A 23,904-nucleotide genomic window follows, 5' to 3' on the forward strand; every position below is an offset into this window, starting at 1 on the left:
AATTCACAGAAGTGAAACGGCAGGGTTGGATGCCCACACATAACCTTCAGTTGAGAGGTTTTTTTCAGTGCCAGACCTTTCACAGATTAGGGAGAAGGGGGCCTGAGTCTAAACTAAAGCTGAACTGTGATTTCTCATGCAGGATATAGTGTTGCCTCATTTAAAACAGTGAATCAGTGTTTTGTTCAGCTGTTGCTACTTTTTGAGTAATATTTACCATAAAACTTGCAGATCATAAATTCTCCTTTGCAAGCACACTTTCAGAGCGATTTCAGAAACAGATCGTGTTTTTAGAAAGTGCTTGAAACTGGGAAAAGTCAGGAACAAATTATTCTGTACTTCATGGCATATACTGAATTGCAGAAAAGGATAGGTGCTTCGGCTACATGTGTGACACTGAGAGACAGCTGAAAGAAAAAAATGTGCTTGCAGTGAAATAGGGAAGCATTTTTGAATATAGCTGTTTTACATAAATTCTGTTACACTGCTGCTACTGTTTCTCCTTTAAAAATATGAAGTTTCTGCAAACTCAGTTGGACTCTTACGGTTTTTGTGCATTTGCTTTCTTCCTACTACAAAAGAAAGAAATAGTATTGAGCAAAGAGTACCTTACATAAAAAATCTTTTATGTTGGCAGATAAATTCTAGATCATATAAGGATTCACTGCTAAAAACTATTTTAGTGAGCACATACACATGAAAGTCAACAGAATTGCCTCTAACTGCACCAGACTAAATTTGGTTTACAGCATTCATTTGGTTCTGTTGTGTATAATACTTTGTGACATAATTGTTTTCTCGGGAGTAGCTAATTGTAATACCAAGGAGTTACAGATTTGTAAAGGAGAAACAGTAGCAGCAGATGAATATTATGTTAACAGAGGGTCTTTGTTCTTATATACTGAGCTTGTTTTTTGGCGTGGTTGGGGAACTTAAAGCAATTTAAAGAAGAGGAGAGCCTTGTTTTGTTAGAAATTACTGTGTAGAAACTTTCCCCAGTTTTCTATTTCTCTTTTTTTATGAATAAAAAAGCAAACTCAAGTCTCATCTTTCTGGGTTTTTTTTTTTTTGTTTGTTTGTTTTGGTTTTTTGTTTGTTTGTTTTTTTCCTGCTATCTTTGTTAGCTTCTGGTGGCTGTCCGGTGGCCTGACAGCAATCCTAAAAAGCAGTGTGTGTAAGTGGGATTTACATCACATTCTATCCCACCTCCCAGAGAACCAGAGATGCTAGTGAAGTAGTGGTCCCCAGCCTTTTTGAGAAAGTCATGCTTTTGCCAGCATGCTGGTAACTGGTCACCATTCATGATACAGTCCTTGATAGCAACAACTTGCAGGACATCTTGTAGGTGTGATGCAAAGGTGAAAGAGAGATGAAGGCCTTTGGTGGTCATTGTGTGAAGTCCACTTGTGAGGCAGGTTGGCACAAATTCTTTTGGTGAGACCTAAATCCAACAGAAGGGATTCTTCAAGTGATCTGCATTGATTATGGTGCTAAAGAGAAACAGCTTCTAGCCTTATCAGCACTGAAGTATTATCACTGGACAGCATTGCCACTTAGCTGATTTACCCTATCTGGGCTTCTAACGGTACTTAGACAAATTTCTTTCTTTCTGCTAGTGAGAAGTGGTTCCCTAAGGCAAACTTTTCAAGCCTGCCTAAGTTAAGAGTTGATGGAAGTAAAGTGAATGGATACGAAAGTCTTTCCTCAGGACACCTCTGCACATGTAACGTTTTACTGCAGGCTGAGGAGTAAGTAGTCATGCCTTGGAGCTTTTGGGATTCTCCCTGTGTGCACATATAAGTACAAGCATGTGTATTTGTGTGCATGCATATGCACCCTTTTTATGTAATAAGATGGATATATTTGCTTGAATATATCACAGACTTAATCAGAATTAATCTCGATTTTTGCATCAAAACTAATGGCAGGATCTACGCCGTCTGAGGAAGATGGAAAATTAGAGGGAAAACTTGAGCAAAACAAGTAGGAAAATATTCATTCACAAAAACACGGAGATGATGTAAATCAGTCGGTCGCTGATTTAATGTTTAACCAAAAATACATAGAGTAGCTGCAGTGCTAGAGTTTTGCTTCTTGAAATTTCTATTATCTCGTTCTATTATCAGCGGCAAAGTATGCAAGCTCTAAATATAGTGCACATTCAGAGGCTCTGAGCCTCTGGTTTCTTGGACAAAATTCCTGTGTTCTTTGTGTTGTAGTCAGCAGTATTAGTCGAGTGAGCAGACATTGACTGTGGTATTCACGTGCAGTGAACCAGAAGCAAGCCAACTCTATAGAGGCTGCTGTCAAACTTGTTGCAGTGGCCTGTGAGGTACTGGACTGTGACAGACTCCTTTTTTTTCAGTACAATTCTTCCACTCATGTTAAATCTTGGTTCAAAGAGAACTGAGAAGTTACAGTCTTAGCATTCTTTCTTTCTTTTTTTTTTTTTTTTTTGCTTTCTTTCTTAAGTGTAGTGGTGAGATTTCTGTGTTGTGAATTGAAAGTCCCTAAAGTGGGAGTAGGTATTAACTGGAAGAAATGTGAGCAATGAGTATGTCTGCAATGTAGAAGCACAGAGCGTCTTCATCATACTCTTTCACAATATTTCCCTGACTTAGATTCTCTCATCCTCCAGCAAAGTCATTATGTCCTATAATGTTAGAATATGGATTGAATTTAGTTCAGCTTTTTTCCTAAAGGAGGACAAAACAAATTAAGTACCTCCTTGTTTCTGGTTTTACCACACTTCACTCAAAACAGTATATTATTTATATGTATGGATATGTCTAAATGGATTTGATATTTGCAACAGAAAGCAGACTCCTGAACTTCTCTTGGCTGTGCTTCTGAGAATCAGGAGACTAACTAGCTGCCCCTTGATTATTCACTGTTATGTAATGCAAAAATATATATATATATATAAATCTACCCAAAGAATTGTGCACAGTGAGTGCTTTAATATGTGTGCCTCAGTGTAGACTGGGTCCACATCTATAACTGATTTTATTGATTAACAGAGGAACTGATTTGGAATGTTAGACAGGTTGATTTTTGCTCTTAGAAGAATTTTACACAACCAAAGAAGGACTTGGGACCTTCTTCTAGAAGATGTTTTCACTGAAGCTACGCTCTGTGAACTTGCCTTGTTTTTAAGACAAGGCAAGAAGATAATGCTTAGTCCCTTCAAGCATCAGATCTGTTGATCTGATCCTGCAACAGACTACAATTACATTTGGAGTTAATTTTATAGTAGGGGTGTTGTTTCTGGAGACCCCACAAAGGTTAGACACAGTGCCAAAGCATCCTGAAGAAATGTGCCAGGAGTATGTTCCTTCTGAAGGAACAAACCAAACTGTCTGCTCAGAAGCATTATTTATTAGATGCTGTGACCATTGGTGTTAAGTATCAACAGAAATTTAGGGAGTATTTCATGAGGGAGATTTTCTAAACAGATCAGATTCAAGTGGCTATCTCCTTAAACGTACGTATCTTTCTGTCCTGTATCTGTTGAAATTCAGCCTAGTTTTATCATGGCTTTTTCTCTGTCCTGTGTAAGAAAGATTGATAGTCTAGTCCAGTTTATAGAGGCCACCAACACAAATAGCCCTATTTAACAACGCCGTGGACAGATTTGGCAGGGAGGGCAGGAGCTGAATGACCAGGGGCAATCAGATGTTCTCCTCTTCACTGTGGAAGATCACTATCAACATACATCATCTAGACAGTACCAAGAAAGCTTGCACAGCTGTTCTCTCCCTTGGCTTGCTGTACTCCTTCCAAGGACATCAGGCTTTTCTAGGAACTGAATTTCTACTCCTGTAATTGGATTGAATTGCAAAGATGCAGAGATGGCAAATGTGTAGGTTACTTCCTAACCTGCCCAGAAACCCAAGTGTTTTCACACTGGTGTGGTCTCACCCTAGCTGGCTGTCAACCCACAGCTGGACTTTTGTTACTGACAAAGAAAGTACAAGAAATGGCACTTAGCAGAATCTATTTCTCCCCTCTCTTAACTTTGATTTTACAGCATTCACCTTTGCTGTGTTTTGCATCATCCAGCTGTGAACCATACTGCTCTGGTGAATGTTGACACTAATCTGTTGCTTGCATGGTATTTGCAGCAATGCTCAGAGTGAGTTTGAATAACTGATAAAGCTGCTTGCACAGAGCTGTGAAGCAGCTGTGTTTTCAAAGGATAACTCCTTGACTTGTATTCTGAGGTACATATACATGGATATATATGTACCTGATGCACTGAAGTGCAGTAATGAGGACAAATCACAAAACTATTTTTTCCCCCAAAGTGAGTGTCATGGGTTGTACTGGAGTGCTTTTAGGCATTTCTGAAAATATACTGTCTATATCATACAGACGGTAATTTCTATAAATCTGTATAATCACATGTAGCAACAGTTAGGGGAGAAATTCCATCTGATATCTTCTGTTTTCAGTAATAGGTACTAGTCCTCACGAATGCCAGGTTTGGGTTGTTTACTATCATTAATACAGAGGTGAAAAGCAAACTCAGCTATACCTCAACAGAAATGGTTAATGTTGAAGCTTCAGATCACCATTTCTGTAGTATTTAAAGTTAAAATTTTAGTCAAACATTCCTTTCACAACCAAATTTAGGTAGCAAGGGTGATGTAAAAGACATTCAGTCACTGATTTTGTCTTTTATTATTGCTAACTTGCTGTTGCGTTAGCAGTTAAGATCTAGTTTTAGCATATATGATTAGAACTGGAAAAAGGCTTTCTCCCTTTCTCTTTACCCAAATCTCTTTTTTTCTAATATTCTGGACATGACATATAATAGGTTTGTTAAACAAAAGCAGAGGGTTTTGGTTTGCTTTATTTTTGAATTTGGAAAAAGCACGTTTCTTGGCATCACAAAACAGACGTTGAAGGGACTGTTCGCTTGAGGTAACTTGAGAGGCTTTTCAGGTACTTCACCAGGTGGAAGAATGCCTCCTTTGCTACTGTCTTAGCGGAAGGAGGTAAGAGAAGAAAAGAAACTCAAATTTGCTGAAACAGTAGTAAGCATGACATTCAGATCAGGCTTGTAAAAATCATCAGTGAAGGAATTAAATGAGGAGAGAGGTACTTACTGTAGGTAAGTACTATAAAAACATAGGTCTCTAAAAATTTCAGTATGGGAGTAATAATCCATTAGCTGCAAACACTATTTTTATGAGAACAGAGTGTTTATGAAATTCAGTTATCAGTTGTTTTCAAAGTTTATTGTCACAAATCACACCCATCACTAGCATTGGTGAGGTTGAGACCAGGTTCAACTTCCTCTTTCTGATCAGGAAAATGCCCTGGTGCACACAGCATTGTGTCAGAGTGGATCTCAATGGCGATGCAGTTTTTCCTCAGTGGGCATTAGTGCATATTGGCAGGAATGCTGTTTGCATGCAGGCTGCATCTGTTCCGATCTGTGAACAGTAGTAAGATAAATCGGGAGGAATTGTCAAAACCGTTTCAGCGCTCTTATCTCTGTACCATTTGGATGTTTTTCTTCTTTTCTCAGTCATGCATACGCATACATACATGTGCATTCTCTTTTGTATGCTACAATTTCATGGATTTTTTTTAAAGAACTTCAGGGATTTTTGGACTGTTTTCAACCAGGGCACCACTCACCTGTGTATTTGCTTGGATTGAGGTCTTCTCTGACGAGGTTTTTGTCTATGCGCCCACTGAAGTTTCAGTGTACTCAAGCATTAGAAAAGCCACTATTCCAGCGTCTTTGTTTTCATTGTTGAGCTGTTTATTTTGCTTTCTTCCCACACAGTTCCCTGGCCTTGCTCTAACAACTGCTTTTCTGCATGAATTACATTCCTCGGGGCCGCAAGTCTCCTAATTCTTCCAGTCGATTTGATTCCTGCCTGTGTGATTAGTCCTGTGCTCCAGCACACAGTTGGTCTTTGCCAAGCAGATTTCTTGCTAAGTGCTTTTAACACGAAGACCAAACTACATTTTTTAACCTCATTAGTGTGTAGGGCACTGCTTCATTCTGGCTTAATAACATGGCCGCTATTGAATCATCACTTGCTCTAAAACAGGTTACGAAAAGGTTACCTACGTTGTCTGGTTTTCTTTTCATATGACTGTGCTTTTGCTGGATAACAATCATTCTCTTTCAGCACGTGTCCGGTTTTAGCATATAAGGCTGTCTTGGAAAGAAATCCCATCAATTCTCTTGTTAGATTTGTGATGCTGACAAATCTTGTATTTGAACGCTCAAAAAGATTCTTGGCATCTATTTGGAAACAGTGAATGTATGTAATGCATCCGGTAAGAAAATGTGATGTGGGGAGTAAAGGGGAAGAGATTTTGGGGCTGCCAATTAAATTCTCTTATTTGTTTCAGCTTAAGAGTTACAAACATCTCATCTTCACCAGTTTAAATATGGACTTGTCACTTCTAACTCTGGATTTACAGCAGGGAAGCTGCAGTCTGCATTGGTACACTTTGTCTCACAGGGTCAATTTTTATCTGAACGAATTGTTACTGAAATTTAAATTTCATTTGAAATTACCTGTAAACTTGATGGAAAAGATACTCAGAGACTGTTAAATGCTGTAAATGCACTTTAAAAAAGAAGTTTCCTAAGAAGGCAGCCTCACCAGGAAAGTAGGGAAAGAAAGGAGGTACTGGGTAACATGCTACTTGTGATGGTGCATTTGTGCAGTTGCATAGCACAGCAACTCAGAGGGTGAGACTTCATGATTAATGGTGTTTATTCTTGACAGAAGCCTCCTTTATTTATCTGCAATACAGTTTAGTGATTTTATCAGTCAGCTGAATGAAAAATATTCAGTCATACCAATATTGCAGTGTAAATTGAGTAGAGTCACTTTTTATTATATCTTTCAGCCTTATCATCTGCACAGTAATTTTCTAGCAGGGGTTTGATATAGAAAGGCTGGATTTAGCTGTACTTGACACAAAGCCTCTTCAATTTCCCCTAAAAGTTCAGGCTACTCTTAGAAATGCGTATAAATATATATAAAACGCTCTTATCCAAGCAATTTCAGGATTTGAAAGAATGAAGATAAAATGCACAAACCTGGATGTGAGAAATGTTGTTAATATGAAAACATCTAATAGCTCTGAACCCACTGGTGAAATGCTTTGTAGTATTTAAGCTTGTGGGTTAGTGCAGTTTTTTTTTTTTTTTTTTTTGCATGGCTACGTAGTCGGACTTTCTTCTAATCAATCATCATCCAACTCCAATCAGCATACAGGCAGAGCCTATCGTTCATCCTGGGTGTAATTTCGAAGTTGAAGACTATAATGGCCACATACAGCACATTAGTCACTGTGATAACAGCTAGTGGCACTCCTAAGGAAGGGGGAGGATAGGGGAGAAGGGGAATAAAATTCTTCTCATTCTCACAGTGCATTAGTGAAATAGGAGCAAATGTTAAACAAATGTTTATTCAATTAGCTGACTTAACAGCATTAAGTGTGAGGAATCTTCTGACACTCCTATGACCTGCTGGTTTCAGGAGGAGAGGAAGGGGAAAGGGAAGGAAGAAAGGGGTCACAGGAATGCAGGGAGAATTTATATGTGCCCGCACATTCGTATGATGGTGCCTGTGTGGTTTAAACACTTCAAGTGTGGCTGGCCATGACTGTAACCAAGAGGAGGCTAAAATTTGAATAGCAAATGAGACCACCTCTGGAGCATCAAAGGAGAATTGTGGAGCCTGGAAGTTTGCTTTTAGGATTGCAGTTGGTCATTTCTCTGTCCAATCTGTTATTAATAACAGGTAATTAGTATGCTGTAGGCATTTTAGATTTTCCTGCTGCACTTCCACATATCTTAAAGAGGAAATGGTTTATGGAGATCATGGAGATCCATGGCAGTCTATAGTCTCACATGTAGCAGGGTATTTTCTGAGCTTATTTGAATAACATTTACTTGGAGTACAAATCTGTTTTATATCTGTAATTAAGAGTTGTCTATCAAATGCAGCATTGACACATAATACTTGATAAAGTAGTGTCCACACATCTATAGAGCTGGAATCAGGTAAAGACCGGGAGGAAAAATTTACTAACACTGAGTTTTGGCTGTGCTGGATATAAGATCTTATTTACAGTTCATACAAGGCAGCACTGAGTGAGATAAGGCAATTCCTTGGCAAGGCTCAAACAGAAAGAAGCAAAGGAAATTCTAACTGGCCAAATCTGGCTAGCATTTCTTCTATTTGCTATTTCCATTGCTGTTACATCCAACATCTCAGTGCAGGGTCAGCTTTGTTGAGTGAGTGTTGTGCAAATACAAGGAACTCTACAAGGAAGAATTCACACTTAAGCCCTTTTGACAGCTGGACTCTGGTGACCTTAGGTGTTCCCTGACCCAACTGTTTTTCTCACCTGTTCACTGAGGTTGGCCATGGTCCCTCAGCAAGGCTGAGTGCTTTTGCCCCATTCACAGTCTGGTGACTTTGCTTCATCTCACTGAGATGGAGTTCCACGGCAGGGTAGATGCTCTGTGGGGGTACTGATTGTTGGAAGTCACTGGCTTGGTAGTTGGGGGTTATACAAAAGGGTGTCTGCATGAAAGTAATGTGATATTTGTAGAGAGTAGTTGTATTAGTTGTGTTTTTGCGTGTTTGCAACCAGTATTTGTACAAGCGAGGAAATTGCCAAGGAAGTTCACTTCATCGTGATCTCTTTGCTTCAGTTCTGAGGTGGTCATAAAGGGCTGTCAAGCTGGGATAATCTGTTTGCCAGCTGAGGCAAACTGAAGGCCAACTGCAAGGACCTTCAGAGGTGTGCCAGGAAGTAAGCGACAGAGATTGTTGGTGGAATGGAAAGAACAGAAAAAGGGAAGGCAAGTTGTTACAGTGAGATTGTCATTATGTGAGGGTGAGAATATGAAGCCTGAGCTTGACATGGAGAAATACTGAGAGGCAGAACAGGGTTATATGCACATTTTGTGAAAAAAATCAGAATAGTGCCTTTGTACACATTTAAGGAACACTTGAAAAGACTCCAAACCGTCTCTTCTGCTATGAAGAAATGAATATATCCACTGCCGTCAGTAGTACCAGTTGCTTATGGCACTCAGTACAGTTGTTACTTTGGGATGAAGGTCACCAGTTACAGCTGATGTTATGTAAAAAAAAGTAAAACAATGGAATAAAAATTCGCTGGCCTGAATGAGCACAGAAATTGTTAGTTGGGTTATTTATGAAGTATTGCAGGTGGGAGAGGAAGCATGTAAAAAGCCGGATCTGCATTCAGGCAGTCTGTCAATTGCATAAAAGGAATGAATGCAATCACTAAGGATTTTGTGTGTTGATTAATGTAGCCAATTTTTAACTGTAACTACATAATGTTAACACTTTCTGTAAAAGGAATGGGAAACCAGAGTAATAGGCTTTTGCTGTGGGTCATCAGCTAGTTATTGTGTGATTTCCAGCACCATAAACTTCTCTTCGTCAGTCACTTTTATCTTCTTATGTGCAACAATACCTTTTAATTTTATTATATTTGTATTGCAAAACTGTGCTGAACATTTTGTGAGATCTTGTCCTTGCCTCAATGAGAAAATATTTGTAGTATATTATAGGTTGGTTTGACCTTGTAGATACTAAGCACTCTCTGAGCGCTTTGCCACATTTTTACATCTGGGGAAACATTTGAAGAGGTAGTAGTCAACGAACTTGTTAAAGGTGACAGAGCAGATAAGTGATGGAACCACGGACAGGGCCTGTGTACCTCAAATCTTGATCCAGCTGCTTTTGTATGTAAGCTGTGTAGGCGCTGACCTATTCATGATTTATAGTATATATACCTACTGAACACAGGGTTTCTGCCATAGGTGGTTCTGTGACTTATCTTCCTTGTGCTGACTGTAGTGCTAGCGTTGAATCTTGGAGGGAAATCAAGCTAAGTATTGACCAAGTGCTGGAACACAGAAAGGAATTCCAACATTCTTTCTCACTTTAGGATTTACTATGTTGTCAATTTTTCCTCTTCTTCCTTTCTGCCATTAACAAAGTGCACTAAACTGTGCTTAGTTTTTGGTATCATTTGGAGCTCTTTCACATGAAGAGCACTGATATTTCTGTATATTCAGTTAAATCTAAACATTCTAAATCATTTGCTTATCTTTCCTGAAGGTAGTGAATGATTCTAGGGGAATGGACTGCTTATTTTAAGATACCATTTCTGAAAAAAAAAATCTAAAAAATATTATTATTGGTTCCTATACTTACATATTTATGTATTTGATTGTTTGCAAATTCAACTAGAAGTGGAAAGAGAAAAGGAGCTGTGGAATTGCATTTTAAAAATAATCAGTGCCAGCTTCACTGTTATTGTATTGAAGCCAGTGGAAGGTTTTCTGGTGGCTCTCAGAGCAGCAAAATTGGGTCAGCATTTTCTGCTTTTGAAGAGTATAACCATGATCGCTTCAGATTCTTATGAGCAAAATCAGTGGGTAATTTCTCCTGATTTCAATTTATGTACAGTAACAACTAAAGATTTTGAGAAGGGGTATGATTGTTTGACTTGTGATTTCCCCATATCATCTAGATATGTAATTAGCTGTCCCAGCTCTATTTATGAAAGATCTACAGCCATGAATATACTTGTAAAAGTGAGGAGTAACTTGATCATTTGGTCTGCTCATAACTTTAAGAGTTGTTCTTGCTGGAATTTTCAGGATCATGCCTTAGTGTTTAAGGGCTGACAGGCTTTTTCTAGATAACTTTTGACTCCTGGTGCCAAAGGGCCAGTCTGTACAAAAAGATATTCTATTAAATAACCATAATCATTTAACATGGGAGACATTACCAAAGGGATTCAGCTATGTGCTTTTAAATAGGATTGTCTACCTAGCAAGGAAGTACTTACTGATAGTTCATCTCCCATGGCCTACTGGAAATTGTATGTGTTAAACTTTTTGGGGCAGCCCAAAGAAAAGAATGATAGACAGTTTAATGAGTTTAACATTTTTCAATGGTTCAAGCAGAACTGAATTTGAACAGATATCAGAGAAGTAGCGTGGATATCACTGGTATGAAAGTTATGCCATCAATGTTTGCTCCAGCATTGAATAACATGCTGTTAAATGATTAAATATCGAGGTTTGAACTTTGACACTTTCATAATATAACAAGATGGATGAAAAGGCAATAATAAATTAGGGCATGCTACAATATTTCATCCCACTTTGTTGACAAGCTTTGTTCTGTGAGATAAATTATTGTTCCTTCTGTAACCTCAGCTCACTGTCATATTTACAATGTTATAGTTAAGAATCACTTCCTATTTTCAATATGAATCTATTTTTCAACAGGTACGTAAAAGAGCCATTTAAAAACTTGCCAGGACCAAACTTGGCATTAATATTTCTAGTCCTGGAGTTTTAGTTTCCTTTAAAATCAGGAAGTCCTTGAATCACCATAATTTTTTCTATATTTTTTAGAATAGGTTGTGCTTTGAGCTGAGTTTTTTTGCATAATCACAACTTCAAGCAATTTGGAAACTATTTGTGACAAATTGCTTCTGACACTGTCCAAATCTCATAATGTTGATCCAGTATTTCCTGTGGCACAGACCTTTGTGACTGTCCTGAGCAGCTATAATCTGCTTCCAGTGAACATAGCTGTTGTAATGCATTCTCTGACAAATGTGGAGGTTGTACTGTGCTTCTGGGTGTACTGTACTTTTCACAGTTGCAAGGGATGCCAATCCAGAGACTATGTGCACTATATCTGTATCCTGGCACATTTTAGAGCATTTTAGGACTCCAAAGAAGCCCAGTGTGAGAATCTCCAGACCATAGTTGCTTTGTATAGCCTCATGCAGCAGGACCTCTACCCACACCCGTATACCAAGAAGCTGAGCCGAGGGCTTTCAATCCCTGCCTGAGCTATGTTGTAGGTCATCTTGAAATAAAGTAAACTAGCTCATGCATGACACATCAGCTTTTAGTATCCTATAATTTTCCTTCTCCAATTAAGAAAGAGTAAAATGGTCTGAAAAAGGAATTGTACTTTGTTCTGTTTTTGTGATAGCTGAATTCCCAAGCTGCTACTGGTTGGTCATTTTGTCAAGAGTTTGTCTGCTGCAGCGGCAGGCAACAGAACAAAATGACACACCAATATTATGAATACCTGAATTTTTACTTATAGCTCACCTATAGTTTGGGAGTGACCAGGAAGAAGAAAGTGGCTTTACTCTTTTTGTGCTTTACTGTACATCTGATTCTTGCAGCTGCTAAACTGGTGCAACCATGTGAGTTTTTAAGACTCTGTAGACACCTCTGTAACATTCATCAAGGTAAGTGTCATGATTTATCAGGAAAAAACATACATTTTGCCTTTACACCAATGTCGCTGCCTCAGCACATTTGTGCTATTCTTCTGATGAGAAGCTGAGACTCTCCAGAGCTTCAGAGTCTGAACAGGAGCAGGAGGAAGGTGGCAGACTGCAGATTGGTAGTTGGTGGAAAGGTAGGTACTGTCAGGTACAGCAGTTGTGTGGCATTCACAGTATTTCAGCATGTTAGTGATGAAAAGGAAGGCATTCTGGACAGAAGGGAGGAGACACCTTCACAGCTAGCTCTGCTTTCTGCTGCTTCTCTTACATATCTCTTATGTTTTCATGACTTCTCCTTTCAGTCTCCAGCTAACACTGCTAATATGCCTGATGCTGGTTGATGTTACCCTGAGGAGTGTCCTTTCTGCAGTATCCTCAAAGGAGAGAAGAGAGGAAGAGTCAGTGCAGAGAAGATGAGGAGCAAGTCCCAGTGTCCTTATATGGCTCCCACTGGGTCTGAAGACAGAGGCTGAGAGTCCATCTCTCCCTCTTGCTCTTGCCTGTAGCAGCTTGCTTTTGGCCAGAGAGTGAATCGCCAGGGTAACACAGACCCAGCCTTCTTCAGAAGCTGTTGAACAGTTTTCTGTTCGATATGGACCAGATAGCTCCAGGGCTCACGCTTGACAACACTCTGGTTTAAGAACTCTTTCTGAGCTGATACGAATGTAGAAGAAATGATTTGTAAAGTGATGTGGTTGCTTCCAAACTTAGTTTCTTTTAAGCTTGAATTTGCTGCACTACAATATTTTCCTCACTACTGAGGTGGGAAGGAAATTCACCCTGTAATGTGATATCCAGCTGTAGTATTTTTGCTTTCTACATCACCAAGAGTTTCAAGGTTCCTGCATTCCACCCTCAGCGTGGCAGAAAACTGCAAGACAGCTTGTGCTTTGTGGCTACTTGAGTTCCACAGCACCAGCAGGAATAAGGCTGCATTTCCACACAGGTTGTGTTTACAAGACACAGTCAAAAACATGTGCTGTGAGGAAGGAAGAGCCTGTTTTGCATGGTGGTGGGAAACCGCTCCTGATTTCTACTGCTACATGCATTTTAAACGTGGTGAATAGTGAGCAGCCAGGCTTCTCATGGGTACTTTACTGGAGTGCAGAAGGAGCGATTCCACTGCTGATGCCTGCTGTGAACGCAGCCAATGCAGCCTTGTAACAAACTTTGGAGCAAGGAGGTATTTTCATAAGTGGAATGCTTACCTTGCAGAAAACTTTGTGAGGGCAAGTAACACACAAAAGCCAAATGAGGAAGGGAAAGGGGAAAGAGTGAGAAAAGCATAACAGGAAAAATCTTTATTCCACGGGATTTTATGAGCCTCTGTGGTTTTGCAGGGAAACTCGTGTCCTGTTAGGAATGCATAACTTTGTTCTCTGCTCCATTCATAAGTTGGTGTTTCTGAGCCGATAGCAGGGCAGAATTACCTCCCATGTAAGATCATGTACTGCTGACCTTTTATGTGATGACAACTATCTTCATTGATCATGGTATATGTTAAAAGAAAAGGAAGATACATTTCTTGTTTTATTATTCTTTGTAAGCCAGCAGCATCAAAGGAACAGTCTGCTGTTGCTGCTCTCACAGCTGCTGCCTGAATCTGCTGTATATATATATGCTAAATTAATTGGAAAAAATGGGAACAAAAAAACATTTAGTTCGGGTCAGCCAGATTGACTACAGGAAGTGCATGACAGGCTTACTCGCTGTCTTTCGCCGCAGAGCAAGCTGGCAAGGGCAGGCACTCCAACCCCTTCTGATGAAATTTGAATTTCTTCCAGAGCCTGTGGAGACTGGGTACTGTAGTGGAAAGGTCTCCACTCGGAGTCTGATGCCATCATACTGTATGAGTGGGATGGTGGGGAAAGTTACAGCAGATTACTTCTCTTGCGTCAGCTGTGAACTCGGCTTTCAGCCTTAGTTTATCACAGATTTGTACAGGTGCACTGAGAAGGCAGTACACCTCCCTTTTGTGCAGGTGATACGGTTATTTACTTTCGACTGCTTAAAGGCATCTGTCTCTGGTGCCATACTGAAAGCAAACATATGCATCTGTCTACCATTCCTTTCCCATTGAATTTTCAGCATCTTTTGAGGGAAGGGACATGAACAAAAAGTTACTCCAAAGGGCCTGGCTATCTTAATGGCTTACAAAGTTGGGATATTCTGAAATTATTTCTGTGCAGTTGTGCAATCTTGCTGTTTAAAGAAGAATAAACTGACAAATCAAGATGATGAGCACAGTTTAACTCAAAACTTTTATCCAATAGGCATGGTTATGACATGAAAGTGATTCATCATCATCTCAGTGTCCTCCATATTGCACCACTACTTAATATCCAGTATACAGGGTGCAAATTTCACATTAATTGATTGTCTGCTAAACTCTATGGGGAAAGGGTATTGAGGGATATAAAGATTAATTCATATATAAGGTTATTTTAAAACCAGCCAGATAAATGTTGCTAATAATAGGTACAGAGAAGAATCCATTTCCTTTTCGGGTAGTCAAATTTTGTGGAAGTTATTACATGTGCAATGAAGTTGTTATTCTTCAAGATAGAAGTATATTACCTTTAAACTGTTTTTATTTATCATATAAATAACTTGACATGTTTGTTTTCTTTATTCCTTTTGTCTTCCAGGCCTTCTGCCTTATCTAGTAGTCCAACATATTCAGATCTTCCGTTCATTAGGATTTCCCCACACAGAAATCCTGCTGCCACATCAGAGTCTCCCTTCAGCACTCCTCACCCATACATTAACCCATACATGGACTATATCCGCTCCCTGCACAGCAGCCCATCCCTGTCCATGATCTCGGCAGCCCGTGGACTCAGCCCAACAGACGGTGGGTTAAGACAGGTTTCCTGTTTTCTGTCATTGTAACAACTTAAGTTATATTAATCTTGTCAACATTTTTTGCCCTCATTCAAAGCAGCTTCAGCAGATTTGTCAGATGTATTCATTATGTCATAAATGTTTCAATACTTCATCAGCTTATCATGGCTCATTTGTACATCTCACAAATGTTGAAACTCCAGGAAAAAAAAAAAAAAGGCCTTGCCTCATTCAAAATTTAATCTGAAGGAGTGGTTTTTTGGCTTGTGACATCTTTTCTTTGTGGAGCTGATCTTGGGTGTGACTTTGGTCTTCCAGAAAATCCTGTACATCTATACTGAATTGAGCTAGATTGTCTGTGAGGATAAATCACTGTAGTTTCACAGAGTTCTTCAGCTACAAAAGGCTTGTTGATTAAAATAGTACTTTTGACTGCGTAAAGCATGCTCTGCTTTGGTAGATCTATTTAGATTTATTTTCGTTTACTATGGCCAATGATATGGCAAAATGAAACTGTTGTAAAAGAAGTGATAAGTGACCAGGAGTAGCTGCTAGTTGTAGTAGGCTGTACTTAGTTAAAGTGGTGAGCATACTTTAAATGTCCATACTTTAGGTCTTGGTGTGAGCATAGCTATTACTTTCCACGTTACTTGGGTTGAAGTGAACCTCCACTATAGGTTTTGTTGTTACTTCGACACATCTTCTATTCCTGTTTCAGTGGGAATTTGTCAAAGTAAGCAATGAACAGAATTGTGAACGGCCTCAGTCTTGTTAATAGTAGGTTTTTCAATAATGTAGTCAGTAATTTTATGTTCCAAATCATAGTATTTGATGAAGAGAAATAAAATATAACACACCATCGAACAAGTGTGTAGAATGAAGATAATTAAATTCTTACTGCAACACTGGGAAAAGTCTTCGTGCTAGCATATGCGGAAACTTACCAGAGTTAAACTGCTTCTAGGTGAATTTGAAAAATGAGCAGTGCACCCTATCCAAATGGATAACTAATTAGTCCTCACTTACAAGAACGTATACCTTTACAGTTAATCCATTAGTTATAGGTGCATATTCTTATGAGAATAAATTTTAATGACCTATTGTCAGTCAAGTTACATGGCATTCATGTAAGGGCTTTTCTAGCAGCACTTTGGATGTTGTATGAATCCTTACTAATTCCACAGTTTTTATTTTAATCCAGATATTTTCTTAAAACTTAAATATATATATTTTGAATTAACAGTTCGGATGCACAGAATTGTTTGGACTCAGGAAGCTTTGGAACTTTTGATAAAGGATAATCATAATTTATCTGTTAAGTTACAAAATATTTTGAAAAAATTATTGTAATTTTGCCATTACAGTTTTGCTGTCTCTCATCCAGTGAGATGTAGGTAGTGCAGTAAGTGGAGTCTTAGAGAGCTGTTCAGTTCACCTAAAAGAAGGTGCTTAGATTTTACTAGCTGAATCTGAATCTCAGTCATAAGTCTGGAAAACTGCAGGCCAGTCAGTCCCACCTCCATCCCTGGAAAGGTGATGAAAAAGCTTGTTTGAATGCCTCCTCCAAGCAATTGGAAGAGAAGGTTATCAGGAGTAGTCAGCATGGATTCACCAAGGGGAAATGGTGTTTAACCAACCTGGTGGCCTTCTGTGATGGCATCACTGGCTGGGTAGATGGGGGGAGAGCAGTGGATGTCATCTACCTTGACTTCAGCAAGGCTTTTTATACTGTCTCCCACTTCATCCTGACAACAAAGCTGAGAAAGTGTGGGATTGATGAGTGGATGGTGAGGTGGGTTGAGAACTGGCTCACTGGCCAAACTCAGAGGCTGGTGATCAATCATGCAGTGTCCGGTTGGAGACTGTGGCTAGTGGTGTTCACCAGTTCTGTGAAAACTACAGTGGTGCTAAGACTCACTTGTCTACAAATTAGGTGTTTGGTGTCAGTTGAAGTCTCCGGGGTATCTTACCTTGTCTCCAGCTGCCATCTGAAAAAGGCAGTCTTATCTGTTAAAGCCTGTCTTGTGTCTTCCAGACTTGTGTAGATGCCTTGAGTATCCAGGGCCTTTCAGATGGCAGGAGACGCTTATATGTGCATAATAACACAGATTGAGTTAATGCTCATTAATGCTTTGGTTACTGACTTCTTACACAAAGTTAACTTTTCATTAGTGCACATACTAGCTAAAGCTAAAGCTTTTTTCCTTGTTCATGAAAGTACAGTAAGTTAATATGGGCATTGGAGATATTTCAGTAGGACAGCATACTTATAGAAGAACTGCTGAATGTATTTTCTGGAATCCATAGTTTGTTTTCTGGTTGTTGAGGTGGCAGAAAAATAGCTTTTTCTTCAGATGTAGGTTCCTGGGATCAAGTAGTCCAAATTATGGCTTGAGCACTTCTACAATGGAAATTAAAAATCCTATGATTGACATAATGGATATCATGGCTTATGTTCTAAGTTGTTACTGTTTTTCTGAGTCGTATCAAGATTTCCCTTTCTACTCTAATTTGTTTAGGCCAGTTAAATAATTAGGTCAGCATTTGGATCTGTCTGTTGACTCAGATCTAGGGATGGCTAGGAGCCAGAACAGTCCGTAACATAACTAAGAGCAGTTTCACATTCACCACAAGTCTTGCCAGCTGTAATTAATGACTGCCATAGCAGCAGCAATGGTAGAGTATCATGTACCTTGTCATTTCACCTTGCCCAGCAGAAAGGGTGGGCTGGGGTTGGCCAAAGATTCCTCTGAACAGTGTAAATGTTCAAGGCAGGGCTAAGGACTGAACCCATTATTACTGTTGTGCAAGTGCTGAAATGAAGGCCAGCAATGCTCACAAATGCAGAAGCAGATTCCTCCTCTCGTAAAATGGCAGGAACAAAGCTGAAGCCACCCAGGAATAAACAAGAGAAAATTCAATGCTGCAGGCCTTCTCATTTACCCTTCATTTACCCTTCATGCGATACATCATTTATTAGGGTAATTTTTTATGTTTGAAGAAGGTAAGGAATGATCTTTAAAGAGCACCAGGGCATTTCTCAGCATATGGAACACTTACTGATGCAATTATGAGCTTGCTGTGTTTTCTCCAGCAGTTCATTTTAAATTTTGCAGCCAATGTTATTGTTAGTTAACCCAGACACTTATGTCAGAAAGCTCAGGAAATATGTTAAGTGTGTCTGGAAAGATATGGTGGTTGCCTGCTACTGTAAAACCTTAAAATCAGTGATTCAGTGTGAGTTACTCTTCTTTTGAGATTTGGTCTGAATGTTTTTCTTGCCATTTCACAGAAAGTGTTGGAGAATTAAGTAGATTATATTGAATTTCAAAATCAATTTGTAATTTGGAAAAAGTACTGGCAATCTTTAATTTTTCTCAGCTGAGTTTTTATGCCATTTCTGTTCCTGTTTGATGTACTTTTATTTTTTGAACTTTTCCTGAATTTGTTTATGTTTTACATTATAACATCAAGAGCACTTTCTTCCATTCTCTTTGGTAAAAGTAAAGGCAGGTAACACACTTTAGAAGTGTGACTATTGAATTAACTATTCTCCAGACTCCAGTATTTTCTTTATTTTTGTACAAATGTTGCTTTGCCTCTGAAGTTTGCATTTGGAATCCAGTTATCTAATGTAAGCATAAATTATCCCTTTTTACAGTACTGTCTAAGAAAGAATATTCAGGGAAGTCAGTAATCCACAAAATTGAAGCTTGAAATTCTGTTTCCTCTCAGGATTTGGTTACTAGGATTAAAGAAAAATCTTCAATATGAAATTTCAATATGAAATACTATAAAGAATATATGATCTATCTGTTGTTGTGTAACCCCTAACTTAAAAGTTTTTAGGCAAATTTATGCACTGACATACCACCTTGTAGTAAGCACATGAAAGAAAATTTTTAGTTTTGCAAGTGGGACAAGTAGAGATTGAAGAGAAAGTCTAACAGATATGACAGAGTCAGAATTGCTCATTTTATGAGCAGTTCTCACTGAAACCCGTGAAATGACCATCTACAGAAGGCTGCTGAAATAAAGTTATATTAAAATGACATGGATTTTTGTGTTTGTCCATAGTTGACCATTAGTTGATGGCATACTTGAAAACTGCAGGGAAACAGAAAGCTCACACATCATTTTTACAGGAGAGAAAGGCTAATACAGGTCACTGTCAGAGGTCTGCATCCTTATGCTCAATAATGGGATGTAGAGCCTATCTTGTCCAAGGCTCTGACTCAGCAAACTTGTTTATGTTAAGTAAAAAATACTTATGTATGAATTTTGGAGGATGGGATGCATACATTCACCGACTTCAGCTTGTGCTTCAAAAAAGCACTGTCACTGTTCATGGACAACAGATATTTGTCCTGAAAGCATGCTTTGTCCTTGTTTTCTCCTGAACTTATATGAGCGCTGTCACTGTAAGCGAAATTCTTCTGGTCCTCCAAGCAGAGACTCCAGAAACTTGAATGATTATTGAAGTTGAGCCATGTTGTTACCTTAGGGATGGATTCCTTTGGGCCAAGGATGAGGTAAATGAGAATAAAACTCTAACAACGTTTTCCTTCATGTGGTTAGCTTTTTATGTGACTAAATTAATCATATACTAGCTAACGTTGCTGTCAGCCTGATTTTTGAATCACTTAATAATAAATATTAAAAAAATGAGGTCACAGAGCTCATTAATACTTTGTCTAGCTGTTTTGTTTTTTTTTTTGAATGGTGTCTTTGCAGTATCATTGGTTGAAATACATTGACGTGGTGGCATGCTGCAGATGTTGCATTACATTAAAAAATAAACAAGCTGTTTTAATAGCCAGAGAAGCCAGAAATATGATAAAACTTTCCTTTTCATTTACCTTACGTCATTAACGCTGCTTTTTATGTTGTGCTTTTAGCTCCACATGCTGGTGTCAGTCCAGCTGAATATTATCATCAGATGGCTCTGTTGGCAGGCCAGCGCAGCCCTTACGCAGACATCATTCCTTCAGCTGCCACTGCTGGAGCTGGTGCTCTTCATATGGAATATCTTCATGCCATGGATAGTAAGTGACATTTTCTAGAAATAAAGACAATCCTGCAAAGGGAATCAGCGTTCTTGGTCTGGCCCAAAAGGTCTCAATTCAAATGGGGAAGGAGGAGTCAATGTAAGTCTCTGGTTGAGGCTGAAGGACCTGAATGTTGGTTGCCAGATAAACAAAGGTTATGTTAAGTCTGAAAGTAAACTTTGAAAGAAAGTGCAGAAAAGAACAGGACTGCTCCTGAATGTAGGCTATAAATTTAATTTCCACGATGGCTTGAGTACTTTAGAAAAGGTCCTTTTCTGTACACAGTCAGTAACTTACTTTCATCGTTAGGGTGAATTTTCCCTGGTGAACTTTCTGTTAATATAAGGTTTGCTTATGTTTTTTTGTTAGGAGAGCATGTCCCCCTCCTTCTTAGAGAGGTAGCATGCTTAGAAGTGATGTATCATAGGCTTGAAGACTTCTAGACTGCTTCTAAGGTAAAGCAGATCGCTAAATTCTTAAGGATCCTGTCTTAGTTTTCCCTAATATTAATAGCCTTCATTACCCACTTTCTCATCTTTAATCTGTCTCCTCCCTGGTGAAGGAGGAAAAGAGAGTACCCTATTCCAAATTGCCTGCTGCCACTTATTTTGATCAACCAAAAGGTTAAGGCAGACTAATTAGAAGATACTTGCATGCTTTTTGGGATGCAGTCAGTTCCTTCCAAAACAAAAATAAAAAAATGGTGACAAGAAATCAAGCACTGATGACTCTTGCTCAGTTGTACAGAGCAATACAATAGCATGACACCACCTTGTCCAATTGTCCCACAGCTTTTTAAAATATTTGGTAGCATGTGCTTTCTTCTCACTTGTGCCCTACTGTTGGCTGCTTGCTATACTTGCTGATCCAAGGACTGTGGGAGTTAGGAGGTTCTTCTCTGAAAACATGGGAATATAGAGAGCTACCCCTCAGAACACATGCCTAGGAACATGAAATAGTTCACTGACCAGCAGTCTTTACCAGACAAAGACATGACAGACTGTCGTGGAACTGGCTGAGACAAACTAGTTTGATTATAATATCTTGATAGTGAAGGACCTTTTAATCCAGTTTCTGTTTTCAGTCTCGTACTTTACTGGTAGTGTACATATACTGCAGTGATCTTGTGCACGGTTCATTATACAGTAAAGTAAAATGCCTTGAACCTACTTCAGGAATGTTATAAACCGACACGTGGAGTGTGGACCAGAATTTAATGTGCAGGTTTTAGTGCTTGAAAGCTTAAGAATTTGTAACTTAACTAGTTTGTATTTAAGAGGAATAAGAATGGGCAAGGTACACTCTTAATGCGTTTGGTGCATATGAATATCTTGCAGAGTGGAAACACTTTTTTGCCTAGTTCAGATAATATAAATCTGCTGCTTCGTTCAGTTGCAAGGAAAAATCCCCAGCTTTTATAAATAGATATTACTTCATTGAAGTGGTGTTCTGTACTTGCACTGTGTTTGGTTCCTACAAATTTCCAAAATTTCCACATTTGGAGTTTCTAAATGCATGCAGTTAGCAGTTCCATACTACTTATTCAGAGGCAGACAAAATTTAATGGACCTGTTCAGTCTAAAGAAAGGTGGACAGATGTGTGCTAAAGAACCTAAGAAAATCAGAAGACATTGCAGTACTTGTACAGTGGCGCTTGCACAAAGAACCTTGATGTGTGAGTAGAGATTGTACATGCTGAGATCTCCATAGAATTACAGTTTTTGCATCCCAAAGCCCGTTATCACTTCCCCTTCTTATTAAAGGGGAAGCATATTGACCTTTGCCCATAACTTCAGCCCATTCGTAAAATGTATCTAAGTACATGCTTTAACGAGGAATGTTTGCTGTCCACAGCTTTAGCTGCAATATATTTGAAATGTGCTCTTTAATTTGTTTTGTGTTTGTTTTTAAAAATTAAGATCACACATTTGTAGTTCATTATAGCAGCAACTTTTCAATTAGGGATTATTTCAGAGTTAAAGACAAAAAATGCGTAATAGTATTATGCAAATGGATTATTTTTAAACAGTAAATAGAGAATTAAAATAAGAAGCAATCCTACTAAGGTCATTCAGCTCACCTTCTGTATTTGATGGGAATGTGTTTAGTCAGGCAATAGCTGCTTTTATCTAAATAGAGTATGAAGTTACCCTTTTACTTTGTAAAAACTAATTAAAACTATCCTAACTTGCATGGGTATACAGTAAATTAATTGTCATTAAGTAGGAATCTGAATGTCCTATCATTCATCATGCTATAGAAAACCCCTTTCTTCTTTGTCAGAGTTTTAGATTAGAAAAGAGAACAAAACAATTAGCAGGAAGCCAGTATTAAGACTTCTTTTTTTCAACAATAACAATGCCCATGTTTGCATTTAAAACTAAGTATAGTGATGAATGCAAAGCAGCAGCATTTGTTTGGGTCTTTCTTCTTAAGGGTTTATACAGTTATCTTAAAAGTACTCTCACCTTTGCCCAGTCTCGTCAAAGAACACAGATGAGAGATTGGTAGTTTCCCTCATTATCCTCTTTCAAATTCTCAGCAAGTTGAACTTACTCAAAGACTGCTGCTCATTTATTCCACACAACAACCAAATAGATACAAGCAAGATATTGTTCTTATTTTGTGAAGCAAGTCTGTCTCTTAATTGTGTGTTTATACAGCATATAGCACAGTAATTTGGCATCTCTGCTTTCTCCTTTAGTCTAAATAATAATTCCTGTGATGGCGTACACTAGGCATGAAGGCACGTTAAGTGCAGTTTGGGGCCTTTTGTTGTGCTGGAAGACAAATTTCAAAGTGAGAACAGTTAATCAGGAAGTTAAATATTGCCTGAGGAGGAAGAAAGTTCTTGAGGCTCTGAACTTCAGTGTCTGTGAGCTTTCTACAGTGTATGTTATGGGAGAATAAAGCCCAGACCATGTGTGCTTGATTGGCACAGTTCCTCATCCATTCCTGTGTGGTATGAGAAGTGGACCACTTTACCACTGTAACATTATTCTGCCCTTTTGTTGACCAATCTGTGACTAGATCTTCCTGTCTTCTTGCTTGAGCTTAAAGGTTCAGATATGTTAACTAGAATATCAAAGTAACTAGGGGAAGATACTGACCGTTGCAACAACTGTGATTCATTGTTGTGGCTGAAAAGATGCCAAAACTGTTAAAACACTTAGAAAATTCTGAAAATCGCAGGTTTGGGGTTTGATGTCTGCCGATTTCCCTTGGAGAGGGAATTTTACTGTGCTTTTATATGGTGTTTAGTGGAAGGTAAGTGTGTTACGGAGGATTCTAGGTTCATCTCCTATCAGTACTAATATCATCATTCAGATTACATTTTGTCTATGATTGCTCAGAATGGGAGATAATTCTTTTTCTGGAATTCTTTCCAGAAGTCGTTCAGCACTGCCTTAACACTTTTGTATTGCTCACACTGGTTGTAACCCTACTGATGTGAAGAATTAGGCCAACCTGAGGAGTTGAACCTGTGTTAGGAGCTTTGTACTGGGCTTGATTTCTAGTTTTTACCTTTTATTGGAGGATGAGTATGGAACAGCAAAGCCGTTAGTTTTCCTCTTGCACTGATAAGAGGTAGACTATTTTGGAAACTAAGACAAAGTTAATGTCAAACTTCAGTGAAATAAATACAAAGCTTACACGT

The 23,904-nt window shown here is 38.7% G+C and overlaps 1 protein-coding gene across 1 annotated transcript in view; it reads left to right on the forward strand.

The window, feature by feature from the left end:
- The window catches only part of GLI3 (GLI family zinc finger 3), a 200,914-nt gene that overhangs the window by 116,309 nt on the left and 60,701 nt on the right, over positions 1–23,904 (forward strand). The window contains exons 5-6 of the mRNA XM_065753078.1: positions 15,003–15,208; positions 20,097–20,243. Of these exons, the coding sequence (XP_065609150.1) occupies positions 15,003–15,208; positions 20,097–20,243 (353 nt within the window). The remainder of the gene's footprint in view (positions 1–15,002; positions 15,209–20,096; positions 20,244–23,904) is intronic.

Source organism: Cyrtonyx montezumae, unplaced genomic scaffold (genome assembly GCF_038088225.1).
Source record: "Cyrtonyx montezumae isolate F1298 unplaced genomic scaffold, pur_monq_1.0 scaffold_8, whole genome shotgun sequence".
Classification (NCBI taxonomy): Eukaryota; Metazoa; Chordata; class Aves; order Galliformes; family Odontophoridae; genus Cyrtonyx; species Cyrtonyx montezumae.